The following is a 12,602-nucleotide window of genomic DNA, read 5'->3' on the forward strand; positions in this document are numbered from 1 at the left end:
CTCTGTGATGTCTCGCCTTTAAACCTGAGCAACACATAGCTCCTCTCCTTAGCAAAAGGGTGGGGGTCTCGGGCCAGGACCAGCAGGCATCGATTCGAAATGGGGTATAGTGGGTCTACAGTTTTAACCCAGGAACCTGAACTGCCCAGAGAGGAGATGATGGGATGGAAACATAGCCCTTGAGGTCTGAGCCTTAGGAGCACAGGTTGCCTCCAGGTGACCAAGAAAATGGAAGGGGTGTCATCTCCAAGAGCAACCATCCTCCCTCCCACCCTCTATTGTGAGCCTCCCCAGCCCCCATGATCAGAATGCCTGTGTGTGTGTGTGTGTGTGTGTGTGTGTGTGTGTGTACACATGTGTACATGCAGAAATGCAGAAACACCACTGATGAAAAGTCAGCCTCTCTTCTCTGCGGTCCCTAGAGGGGAAAGTGCTCCAGAGCATCTAAAACTGCTCCCGAGTGGCTTTGGGACGCTTGTTCTGTTTAAAAAGATAAATGTGTTCCATGTTCTAGAAATGTTCTCCAAACTAATGATAAATTTACCCTGCAAAGGCCAAGCCCCAGGCAAGTTGTGTGGCTGCAAGGCCTCCCTGATTGCTAAGCCCCCTAACCCTGGCAGCCTCAGGAAGCTTCCGGTCCAGTGGAAGCCTGGTGGAATCGTCAACACACATAGATCTACTTAGAATCGCAGCTCTACCTTCTCACCTGGATGATCCAAGGCAAATAACTTACCTGCCAAGAAACATTGTTTCCTCATTTACAAAATGGCGGAGGGGCACCTAGGTGGCTTAGTTGGTTAAGCGTCTGCCTTTGGCTCAGGTCATGATCTCAGGGGGGATCAAGCTCCCACTGGGCTCCCTCCTCATCAGGGAGTCTGCTTCCCCCTCTGCCCTCCCCACCGCCACTCATTCTTCTTTCTCTTGCAAGTAAATAAAAACAAACATCTAAAAAAAAAAAACCAACAAAATGGGGGAAATAGGGTCTCCCTGAGGAGGGCTTTACCCCCTCCAAAATGCAAAGGTGGCTCCCAGAAAACAGCTTTGCTTCACACTCTCCTCCCCTCAACAATCTCACTGGTTTTGCCTCCAGGATATATGCTGAACTGATCCCTTCTTCCCTCTTCCCAGCCCAGCTGGGCTGGACAGGGTCTCGCTATCACCCTGTGTCACTGTTGCCCTCTACAGCCCACACTCCTGCAGCTGCTAGAGCCATCTCTCAAAAGGGACACAAGAGCCAGTCACTCTCCAGCTTTTTTACTCTGGCTGTACCTGGGACAAAATCGCACTCCACCCTGGCCCGCAGCCCACGTGACTTCTGCCATAGCGCTCCACACTCCAGCCCTATCCTCTCGGCTTCTTAAGCCGCAGTCAGTCCTCAGGCGTTAGCTTTGCAGCTCGCTCCGTGCTCCCGCCGCCACTCTACTCGGGGTCTCCCACACCCAGAGCAGCCTCCCCCAACCCAGGGGCTATTATATCACCCATTACTTCCTTCACAGCATGTACCACAATGGGAATGACTTTGTGTGTCATGTGTTGGCCCATTACATGTAAGTTCTACAACGGCAACAGCCTCATCTATCTGGATTGCTACCATGTCCCTCAACTTGGTAGATGGATCGATGGATGGGGGCGTGAGTGAGGAGATGAACGGATGGGTGAGTAGATGAACGGATGGATAGGTGGGTGGGTGGGTGGGTGAATGAGTGGGTGGATGGTGAGTGGGTGGGCTAGTAGATGGGTGGGTGGGAGGATGTATGGGTGGGTGGGTGAGTGGATGGGTGAGTGAGTGAGTGGATGGATGGGTGGGTGAGTAGATGGATGGATGGGTGGGTGAGTAGATGGATGGGTGGGTGGGTGAGTGGAGAAATGGGCGGGTGAGTGGAGAAATGGGCGGGTGGGTGGGTAGATGAGTGGATAGATGGGTGGGTGGGCGGGTGAGCAGGTGGATGGATGGGTAGGTGGGTGAGTAGATTGATGGATAGATGGGTGGTGGGTGGATGGATGGGTGGGTGGGTGAGTGGATGGATGGGTGGGTAGGTAGGTGAGTAGATGGATGGATAGATAGATGGGTGGGTAGATGAGTGGAGGGATAGGTGGCTGGTGAGTGGATGGATGGGTGGGTGAATGAATGGGTAGATGGGTAAGTGGGAGGGTGGGTGGGTGAGTAGATGGATGGATGGATAGATGGGTTGGTGGTGAGTGGATGGATGGAGGGGTGGATGGGAGGGTGGGTGCGTGGTGGGTGAGTAGATGGATGATGGATAGATGAGTGGGTGGATAGACAGGTAGATGGATGGGTAAGTGGATGAGTGGATGGATATGTGGGTAGATGGAAGGAGGAGTAGATGGATGCGTGGGTGGACAGATGGTGAGTAGATGAGTGGGGGGAAAGAATGGTAAATGATGGGCAGGTGGATGAGTAAGTAGATAGGTGGACGGATAGATGAATGGATGGGGAAACTGGGAGGTGCAGGAGCAAAACCAGTTACCTTTTGTGTCCTTGATCCCTCACTTCACGCTGCAGAGAGTTCTCTAACCAAAGGAGCCTACAACCCTCCCTTCTCACCACACCCCCACCCTGTTACCACCATCAGCAGCCCATCCCAGGCTTGCCTGAGAAACCGCATCTCCTCATCCTTCTTCTCATCCTCGCTGATGATCTTGGAGGTGGTGATGCTCACCTCAACACCATCCACCACAAACTTGCGTGTCCTCTTGAGGGTTTTATTGTGCAGCCTTGAGTCCTGGCAGGGCAAAATCATTAGACAAAGCTCAGGATTTCAGCTAAAAATCTGTGGGTGACACAGGGGTGTGGCCCACAGCCTTCTTGGTCCCATAGCCTCAACATCCAGGTAGGACATAGCTCTCCATCATCCCCTTCTTGCCCCAAGCTTCCGAACTTGGGGTCCTAAGTGTCTGAACTCACCCCTTCGACTCCCCCTGATCTATGCCTTCAAACATTGCCCCCCGGCCCAACACCTGGCTGCCAGCGCTCTCACACAGAGGACGTGGCAACAGAAAGAACCAGGTTCTAATCCTCCCTCCACCGCGCACTGGCCCTGCGATCCTGAGCAAGGCCCTCGTCCTGCCCAAGCCTCAGTTTCCTAAACTTGTCAGAGCAAGAGAACAGCAGTACTTACCTCCCAGGGTGGTTACAGAGATACAGTGAGAGAACACGTGGGGGACACAACACAGAGCCCAGCTCATGGCAACCGTTCAGTACTTGGTATTTATATCCGACAGTTACAACTGCAGACCACACTCTCTTCCCACAGTGCCAAATCCAAAGAGCCCGGGAAACTGAAGTTCATAACTGATTTGGAAGCCAAACACGAGCTGACCTGAACTCCACAGGAGGCCACACCCGTCTGGAGCAGCCCCCATGGAATTATTCACCATCTTCACCTTCTCCTGTGACTAATCATGCATTTCAGATGCAAGTATTCACAGAGAGCTGCCAGGACTTGGGGGGCGGGGGGTGTCAAATACCCTCTGAAGGGGCGCCTGGGTGGCTCAGTGGGTTAAGCCGCTGCCTTCGGCTCAGGTCATGATCCCAGGTCCTGGGTTCGAGCCCCACATCGGGCTTTCTGCTCAGCAGGGAGCCTGCTTCCTCCTCTCTCTCTGCCTGCCTCTCTGCCTACTTGTGATCTCTCTGTTAAATAAATAAATAATATCTTTAAAAAAAAAAAATACCCTCTGAAAACTGGTCCTGATTTAGCAGAGCGCCCATAGTCTGTGGGTCTGGGCAGCTCTCCGCCCCCCAACAAAGCCTCCATCTGCTTGTCTGTACACGGAGATGATGAAGGGGCCTCTGTCTTCTTTTAAGCACTTCACAGTGCTGGCCTCCACACTGAGCCCTCAAGCTCAGGGGCTACTGTCGTTCACAATGTTACCCACCTCCAGAAAGGCCAACCGAGCCCCAAGAGTGCCTCCAGCCCACTCCCTATACATGACTCGGCCAGTCAGCCGCGGGACTGCATGGCAGACCCCCAATAAGAGAACTTCCCTCCTTGACTTCTCCCACCCGAGCTTCACCAAACCTGATTTAAACAGACACACAATTTGAAATTTAAACCTGAGCCAACCGCCCAGCGTGAACTCAGATACTCTGGAGATTACACTAGGAGTTGAGCTCAAAGCTCTTCACAGAAGTGCAATCCCTCATTATCCACTTAAAATGGAAGGCAGCTGCTAACTGCTTCTAAAACCAAAACCAGGCTGAAGCACGTCCTACACACTCCAGCCCCAAACCTGTGGGAGAAGAGGTGGCATTACCTTGAGGGACAGAGAGCCTGTTTCTCTGTTCAGGGACAGGTCGGCTGAGAGGGAGGTGCTGTAGTCCATGCTCTCGGAGGTGGAGAGGCTCCCACAGTCTGAGTCCCTCTTGGACGGGCCCGGGGTGGCCTGGGTGGGGAGCTCCAGGCTGCCGTTGGCTAACTTCTCGGCACCCAAGGTCTCCAGGGCACTGCTGTTGGGACGGCTCTGGCTTGCTTTTTGGGACTTGCTGGCTGTTGGACTGAGGTTCGCTCCCTGGTCAGCGACTTGCTTCTCCTCAGATACCTGAATTCTGGCATCCATTGACACTGGCCGGGATTTCCGTAAGGGTGCTGGCACCTCCAGGCCATTCTCATTTCCAGGAGCTGCATCCGGGGGGTTGGTGGTTTGGAGGGATTTGTCCCCAGGGGGTTGGCTGGGCCCATTCACATTGTCCTGAGGCTGGCCGGGTGGCAGTGGGGTGAAGGATGATTCTTTGAGAAGCTTGTCAGTATTGAGACTCAGCTGACTCACATCAGAAGAGTCTCGAGTATGGTTCCCCAGAGGCTAGGAAGAAAAACAAGAGTTAAAACCATGCTATTTTATGTCTAAGACAAGAGTCAGAGATGCAGCAGGGCCGGAAAGTCAGACACTCACAAGGTGAAGTAGGCCAGGACCAAGGAAGTATCGTTGTTATCCCTCTCCAGTGAGCCACAGTCCTCACTACTCCCTACTACTACCAACAATAGAATTACTACTTGTTGCAAATTAACTGAATACCTGTTCTTCCTTCTAGAAGCAGAGGCAACTGTGGACAGCTAGACAGCTCATCCCTTGTCTAATGTTGGCAGTGGCCGCTCTGCTCCAGCTAACTGTGACAATGTGAGACAGACCTTCCAATTTTTTGAGACAAGCTAGAATCTGGATTTTTACCTGATACCACCTGATTTTTAGACAGCAACTAATTCAAGTTTTGGGGTTGTTTGCTTTTTGTTTTTTTTTTGTTTTTTTTTTTTTAGTTGCATAAAAACCAAACCAAAGCCATCTAGGAGCTAGATTCAATCCCTCATCCATGAAGTTTCTAAAGTTTTATTTCTTAGAGCTTCTGGGGGGAGGGGTGGTACGTACTAGAAACATTGCCATTGTGAAATAGAACACCCACTTCTGTGGATAAAACATAAACACCCAGTGAATGAATAAAGTGAGCACCCACACAGCCACCTTCCACGTCAGGGGTGGAATACTGCCCTCCTCAGAGACACCCTGCCTATGTCTGTCTCTCCCCTTGACATAATAGTTGTCCTGACGTTGATGTCTAAGTTTTACAAGTTAGTTTGCTTGTTTTCAAATAAGATATTGATGGAATCACACCGAAGCATTCCCTTGGGTCCTAATGGCCACTGGTTTTAACCTTGGATAGGGAAGCTTCCAGAAGGAACTCTAAGCCACCTCCTTATTCAACACCCCTAGAATGATGGTTCAAAATTCAGATCTGATCCTATCATCACCACACCAAAGCCCAGCCCTTGCCTGAAACCCTCATTAGCCCCCACTGCCCTCACAACAAGATCAGGCTCCTGCCTGTGGAGAACCAGGCCAGTGTGACTGCTTTCCATCTCCCTCCCCAACCTTGCTGTCTGCTGCATTCTCCTGGAGCCAGGCTCTGGACACACCACCTCCCTCTCCCACCATGGTTTTTCTACACCTGGCCCTGCCACCTATCAGCTCAACCAGACACGTCATTCCTCAGACCTCACTTTGCCCATCTCTAAAATGGAGGCCTGGTTCTCCCCTCAGAATTGCAGAGTGCCCAGCACCCAGTGAGGACTCCATAAAAGGCTACGGCTGCTGTGCTTATTCTGTTCCTCCTCCTCGGTGCTTCCCTTCCTCATCCTGGTAAGGATTCAGGCCAGCCTCTGGCTTCTCCCAGGATTCCATTAAACTCGAGACGGCGTTATACCGTCCATTCCCTGACAGATGAGGCCAGCCCCTGCCTCACACGCTTCACGGCACCATCCGGACAGCAAGTGTCCCTCCTGGAAGAGGCCCTTCCCACGTGGCTTAGACGAGAGATCTGAAAGCAGCAGCTCAGGACAGAATCCAACCTACAGAAATGTTTTGCTTGGCTTGAATGTTTTTTAAAAATTTAAATTAGCTTTAATTTAAATTTAAATTCAGCCAAGTGCTGAAGCTGCTGATAGGTTACAAATGTGCCAAGACCTGGGGCCCCTGGGCACTTGGGGCAGGGAGACAGGGTCTGGGGTGCCTGGAGCCATGGGCCTGTTGCCTCTGGTCACGCACAGCCTTTATCTGCATTTATCCCACAGGGTGCTGAGCTCACATCTGAGCCACAACAGGAAAAAGGCAGGGAAGCAATGAGTCAGCTACGAACAGTTAAAAATTGGAAGATCCCATGTGAAAATCTAGATTACTGCTCTTTCTTGAAAACTTACAGAATCTGGCCAACACACCCCCACTGCCTCACTCTGGCCCATGTGCTGACTTACATAACCTGTGGCGTGGGGGGCTAAAATCCCTAAGCTGGGGACAAACAGAAATCCTTCCTGCGCCCACCCAGGTCCCCTCCTACACCACCCAAGGCTTGCCAGGATCCCATCCCTCCTCAGTACCCGCTTTCCCAGGGCTTACAGAGGTGGCATCCGTGGAGTCCTCCTCTTCCCCCTCCTCCCGGCCATCCTCGATCTCCTCCATCACTTCAGCCTTGGCCTCGGCCACCAGCTCCCGCAAAGCCTTGTTGCTGGTGACGCTGCTGACGAAGGGATGCTGAAGGGCAAGACACACCTGGATTAGAACCACTTTGAGCTGGAGGGTGCAGGAGGGGCAGGCGAAGGCTCAGGGTAAGCCATCTCCCAAGCAGAGAAGGCCAGTGGCATCCCTGAGTGCAAAGTGAATGTGTACTTGGTAAGGGAGACTGGAGGTGGCTCAGGAAGTCCTGTGTGTGGTGGAAGAGGCTGAACCCTGGCTCTAACCCCACCTGCTGTGCAACACTGAGCATGTCGCTTTCCTTCTCTGAGCTGCAGGCTCATCTCCAAAGCAGAAATGATAGTGCCAAACCCACAGGGAGGTCATAAGGGTTAACCAGGATAATGTATAAGGAAGTGTTTAGCTCAAAGCAGGAGCTCAAGGGATGTTTGGGGGGTTGTCTGTGCATTTGTTTTCTTTTTTAAAAGGTTTTAATATATGGTTTTAAAATATCTATTACAGGGGTGCCTGGATGGCTTAGTCAGTTGAACGTCTGACTCTGATTTCAGCTCAGGCCATGGTCCTAGGGTCCTGAGATCAAGCCCCACATCGGGCTCTGCACTCAGTGCAGAGTCTGCTTGTCCCTCTCCCTCTGCTTGCTCCCGTTCTCTCTCAAATAAGTAAAATCTTAAAATAATATATCAACTACATATACTTTATTGAAATGTTACTTATACCGAGTCAAGTTCACAAATTACTAAGCTCAGTGACTTTTTCCACTCGTGGTATAACCATGCCCACCTGCAGACAATGAAGTTTTCTGTCTCCTTGCCATCAAGCCCACTCCCCAGAGCTGCTCAGCTCTGGGAACTAGTTTTGCCTGTTCCCTCATTCCATGTGAACAGAATCACACAGTATGCAGCCCTCCGTGGCTGACATGGTGGTTGAGAACATGAAAGTCGCCTCCCTCATTGCATATATTGGTAAACTGGTCCTTTTTCATTCCCATGCAGTATTCTCCACATGGAGAGGTCACGACCTGCTTATCCATTCTGCTCCTGACAGACATTTGTGTCATTTCCTGTTTTGGGCGACTATGAATAAGGCTATGAATGTGTGCATGTACGTAGGTTTTTAGGAACACGTGTGTTTGCAAATTCTTAAGGGAACGTCGTGTAAGTTCTACCCTAGGCATTTGCAGAAATGTCACATCCCTACAATAAGGACGGCTCTTTCACGTGGCTTGCAAAACACCAAAGCACTGAAGGCCTCAGCAGATGTTAAATCGGCACAAGCACCTTCCCTAGCAGAAGTCTGCTCTCGGACATCTAATCCCCAGCCCCGGGGTGTGGACGAGGATATGAGATGACTGATCACCCAGAGAAAGGGATGTCGTGTGTGTATTAGGGGAGCAGAGGGGTGTCATTAAGTTGGAGTTTGCTTATTTGAAATTTAGAGGAAGGCTCTGATGACATCTACTGCTTTCACAGTCAGAAAATTAATCTGTGGAGGAGCAGCGTCGACGAGATTGCAGGGAAGTACGTACATGATGAAGACGACATATTCGGCACCTGGTAAACACCTTCACCACTGACAGGTCCATCACGAACCATTTTTATGTGCCTGTTCATTTAGAAGAGTTCCTCTGTGGAAGGTCATGAGACAACACCCCCTTCCACTCAGGCACCTATCTCTGACCTGAAAGGAATAACCCTCACTCCTTTCAAAGAGCCCTAAACCAGCCTGGCCTTCTCTAGTTAGTCCGGACTAGTGCAGATTTTAAGAATTTCATTTCTTGGGGCAGCTGGGTGGCTCAGTCAGTTAAGGTCTGCCTTTGGCTCAGGTCATGATCACAGGGTCCTGGGATGAAGCCCCAAGTTGGGCTCCCTGCTCAGTGGGGAGTCTGCTTCTCCCTCTGCCTACCGCTCCCCCTGCTGTGCTCTCTCGTTCTCTCTGTGTCAAATAAATAAATAAAATCTTTAAAAGAAGTTTTTTTTTTTTTAATTTCTTTTTGCTCTGTCCCATGGCCCATTCATTCACGATCTGGGTCCTGGCCACATGTTGAGGCCAGTGATGTGCCAAGCGCCGAGAGTAGGGTGAACAACAGTCTGGGCACGGTCCCTGCCCCTGGGGGCTTGCGGCTGAGTGGAAGAGAATAGGTATGCAACCAAATGACCCACAAGATCATGACAGATGGGGACGCCCAGGTGGCTCAGTCAGTTAAGCATCTGCCTTCGGCTCAGGTCATGATCCTTGGTCCCCTGCTTGGGCTCCCTACACAGCCCAAGTCTGCTTCTCCCTTTCTCTCTGCCATTCCCCCCAGCTTGTATGCACTCTCTCGCTCTCTAAGAAATAAATACATAAAATATTAAAAAAAAAAAAATGATCATGTCAGATCAGGTAACGGGATAGCATGAGGCTGAAACCACATGGGCCTGGCCTGGGCTGTGGAGGCTGCTTAGTCTATGGTCACGGGAGTCTCCCTGAGGAGGCGACATTCGAGCTGGTCGGGAAAAGATCTGGGCACAGAGAGTTCCAGGCAGGGGAGCAGTGAGTGCAAGGGCCCTGAGACCAGACTGAGTGTGGCAGGCTGGAGGCACAGCTAGAAGGCCAGGGTGGCAGGGCTTGTGGGAGACAGAAGAGGGGCCAGAGGAGGAAGCACAGAGTGGTGCATGCAGGGTCCTAGAGCCATAGTGAGAAGCTAAGACTTTCTTCTTAGAAGTTGCTGGGGGGTGCAGCTGAGAGGTGGTATTACCTGTTACCCTTTAAAGGTGTCCATCTGGGTGCTGTTTGGTTCCAAAAGGTCTTGAGTGGGAAAGCTAACTCATCACGGGATGAGGCAGGAGGGTGTCGTGGTAAGAGTACTGGCTTTAGAGAAAATCTGTCTGGGATGAAATGCCACTTCCACCACCACCTTGGGCGAGTCACTCAACCTCTCTAAGCCTCAGTTAACTCACCTGTATACTGGGAATAATAGTACAGCTGTTGTAAGCACTACAGTAAGTGCTCCAAGTATGGCAGTCATCATCACCACCTCCAACACCACAACCACCATCACGGCCACAGTCACCACCACCATCACCACTGTCACCACCAGCAGCACAGTTAGACTAGCCTTCAAGGCACAGGTTGCCCCCCGAGCCATCCCTCCTCCCTCCTGCAACCCCACAGAGCATAGCTTTTTGGAACTGAGGGTGAGAATCAGATCCCGAAGGTTCCTGAGCCTCGCACTGCTCGACTTCACACATGAATCTGAGCAACGAGCCATGGGACACATCACGGCAGTTGCTGAAGCAGATGTGGCAGAACTAAAGAAGGCAGGCACAGGCTTCTGGAAATACCAAGTTTTCACCACGGCACGCTACACATTGACCAACTCAGTGGCTTTCCAGCATGGCCAGGAGTCTTGCTTTCTTGGGGCTAAACCATCTGCCCCACTGCCTCCCATGGGCACCCATGGGTCCTTAGGAAGGGGACAACCCCGGGAAGAAAGCCCTTTGCCAGAGGAGAAGATGAGTGGCGCAGGTCCCCTGGATGCCAATCCTGGAATCCCCAGGCAGGCACGGCTGACAAGGCAGGCCCTCTATGGGCTGATGAGGCGAGGCCCAAAACACTATTTTGTCAACTTCCCTGGAACAGAAAGCACAGACCACCTCCCTCACTGCCTCAGAACCACTAACTCCAGGGATGTGTCCAAAGGAGAGAAGTCCCCAACCCCAAGCCACCAAGGCCCAGGAGAGAGGCAGAACCCTATTGCCAGGAGGGCCAGGGCCTTCCTGGGCAGGAAGTGTACAGTATGCCTAAGTGGGGACAGGCTGCTCGGGCACACGGAGCCCCAGAAAGACACTTGGGCACCCCCACAGGAGGCCCAGATCAGAGAGGAACTTAGCTGTCAGCTTTCAGGAAGAGGCACAGCTGTTCGGAGTCATCTCTGCAAGAAGCCCCAAAAGGCCACTGGCCAGGACCCCTCCTGCCATCTACACATACATCCTTTCCAAGAAGGAGCCTGATTTTCCTTGGTGTGCTTAGAAACCATCAGCCAGCGTGTCCTGCACTCCGAGGCTGGCTTTAAAAAATGCCTGATGCCACTTTCAAGGTTCCACTTGTCAGCATCTGTCCAGTGCCCCACTCCTTCCCATCTAACCTTCACTCTCTCATTCCTTCTTCCTCTCTTTAATTCATTCAGAGAGGAGGCTTACCAGAGTGGTCAAGACAACAGGCTTCGGAATGACACAACCAGGATGAGAATCCCAGCTCCGTCTCTTACAAGCTGTATGATCTTGTACAGGCTACCTAACCTCTCTGTGCCTCAGTTTTATCACCTGTTTGATGGAAATGGGAACAGTACCTACTTCACAGGGTTATTATAAGGATTAAAGTGTTAACATCTGCTAAACATTTAGAATAGTACCTGGCATGGAGGAACGGTTACACTACAGTTAAGTAAAAACACTAATGAATATTTGTTGAGGGCCCTGTACATACCAGACACTGTTCTGGATGCTTGGGACACATCAGTGTACAAAACAAAGACTGCTGTCCTCAGGGAGCAGACATGCTAGAGATCAACAATAAACTTAATAAACAAGTACACCGTGGAAAAGTCAAAAGTAGGGAAGGGAAAGGAGAACTGAGAATATGTTGGGAGTAGAAGTGGCTGGTTTCCAGTTTGAAATAGGGTGGTGGGTGAAGCCCACTGAGAAGAGCAAGGACTTAAAGAAGAGAGTCAACCATGGAGACGTCAGGAAAAAACATTACAGTCAGTGTGAAGAGCTGTGCAGAGGCCCTGAGGCAGCTGCATGCCCAGAGTGGCTGAAATACAGTAAGGAGGCCAGAGTGGCTGGCATTGAGTGAGGGGTTATTATGGGGTGGGCAGATCGTGTAGGACCCTGCAGGTCACCGAGACTTTGGAGTTTAGCCTGAGTGAGAGGGGAGCCATTAAGGGGCTTTGAACCAGGGAGGGATAAGAACTGACATACATGTTAAGGTTTCCCTTTGGCTGCTGTGCTGAGAACAGACTGAAGGAGAACAGGGACACCAGTGAGGAGGTAATAATCTAAGCAAAAGTCATGGGGGCAGCTCTGACCTACGGTTGCAATGGAAATGGTGCAAAGTGGTCGGACTCGGGGCACATTCTGAAGGCAGGGACTATAGGACTTTCTGACAGAATGGATGTGGAGCACACAAGAAAGATCAGCACCAAGGATGCCTGCAAGGTTTGGGGCCCCAAGGGCCCGGCGGGTGGGTTGCCGCTCCCTGAGACGGGACAGACATCAGTGGAGCATATGTGGGGAAAGCGGAGGGCACTCGGGTGTGGATGTCCACATGGGGGTAGAGAGGAAGGGGCTGGCTGCAGGCACCTGGGGCAGGTGGAGCAGTGTGGGCTGCAGGGGAAATGTAGCCATCGCTGCAAACCAGGTGGGACCCTTGAGGTGAGTGAAGACTTGGGGGGGAGGTGCAGCTGGTGCACTTCCACGGTGATCAGTCGCAGGGAAGAGGAACAGGGGGAGGATGCTACGAAGGAGTGACCGGGGAGAAGGGAAGACACCAGGAATCTATGGGAGCCCAGAAACCAAGGGCTGATGGTGGCAAGGGTGAGGATCAACTGTGGCTGCCATGGCTGGGAGCCTGGAGCCAGCCGCCGG

At 51.7% G+C, this 12,602-nt stretch overlaps 1 protein-coding gene across 2 annotated transcripts in view; it reads right to left on the reverse strand.

Moving 5' to 3' along the window:
• Positions 1-12,602, reverse strand: part of STK10 (serine/threonine kinase 10) — a 117,738-nt gene that overhangs the window by 29,713 nt on the left and 75,423 nt on the right. For both annotated transcript variants that reach the window (XM_047730780.1, XM_047730781.1), the window contains 3 exons: positions 6,904-7,038; positions 4,276-4,821; positions 2,614-2,744 (listed from right to left, as the gene is read on the reverse strand). In XM_047730780.1, coding sequence (XP_047586736.1) covers positions 2,614-2,744; positions 4,276-4,821; positions 6,904-7,038 — 812 coding nt within the window. The remainder of the gene's footprint in view (positions 1-2,613; positions 2,745-4,275; positions 4,822-6,903; positions 7,039-12,602) is intronic.

This window comes from Lutra lutra, chromosome 5 (assembly GCF_902655055.1).
Source record: "Lutra lutra chromosome 5, mLutLut1.2, whole genome shotgun sequence".
NCBI classification, from domain to species: domain Eukaryota; kingdom Metazoa; phylum Chordata; class Mammalia; order Carnivora; family Mustelidae; genus Lutra; species Lutra lutra.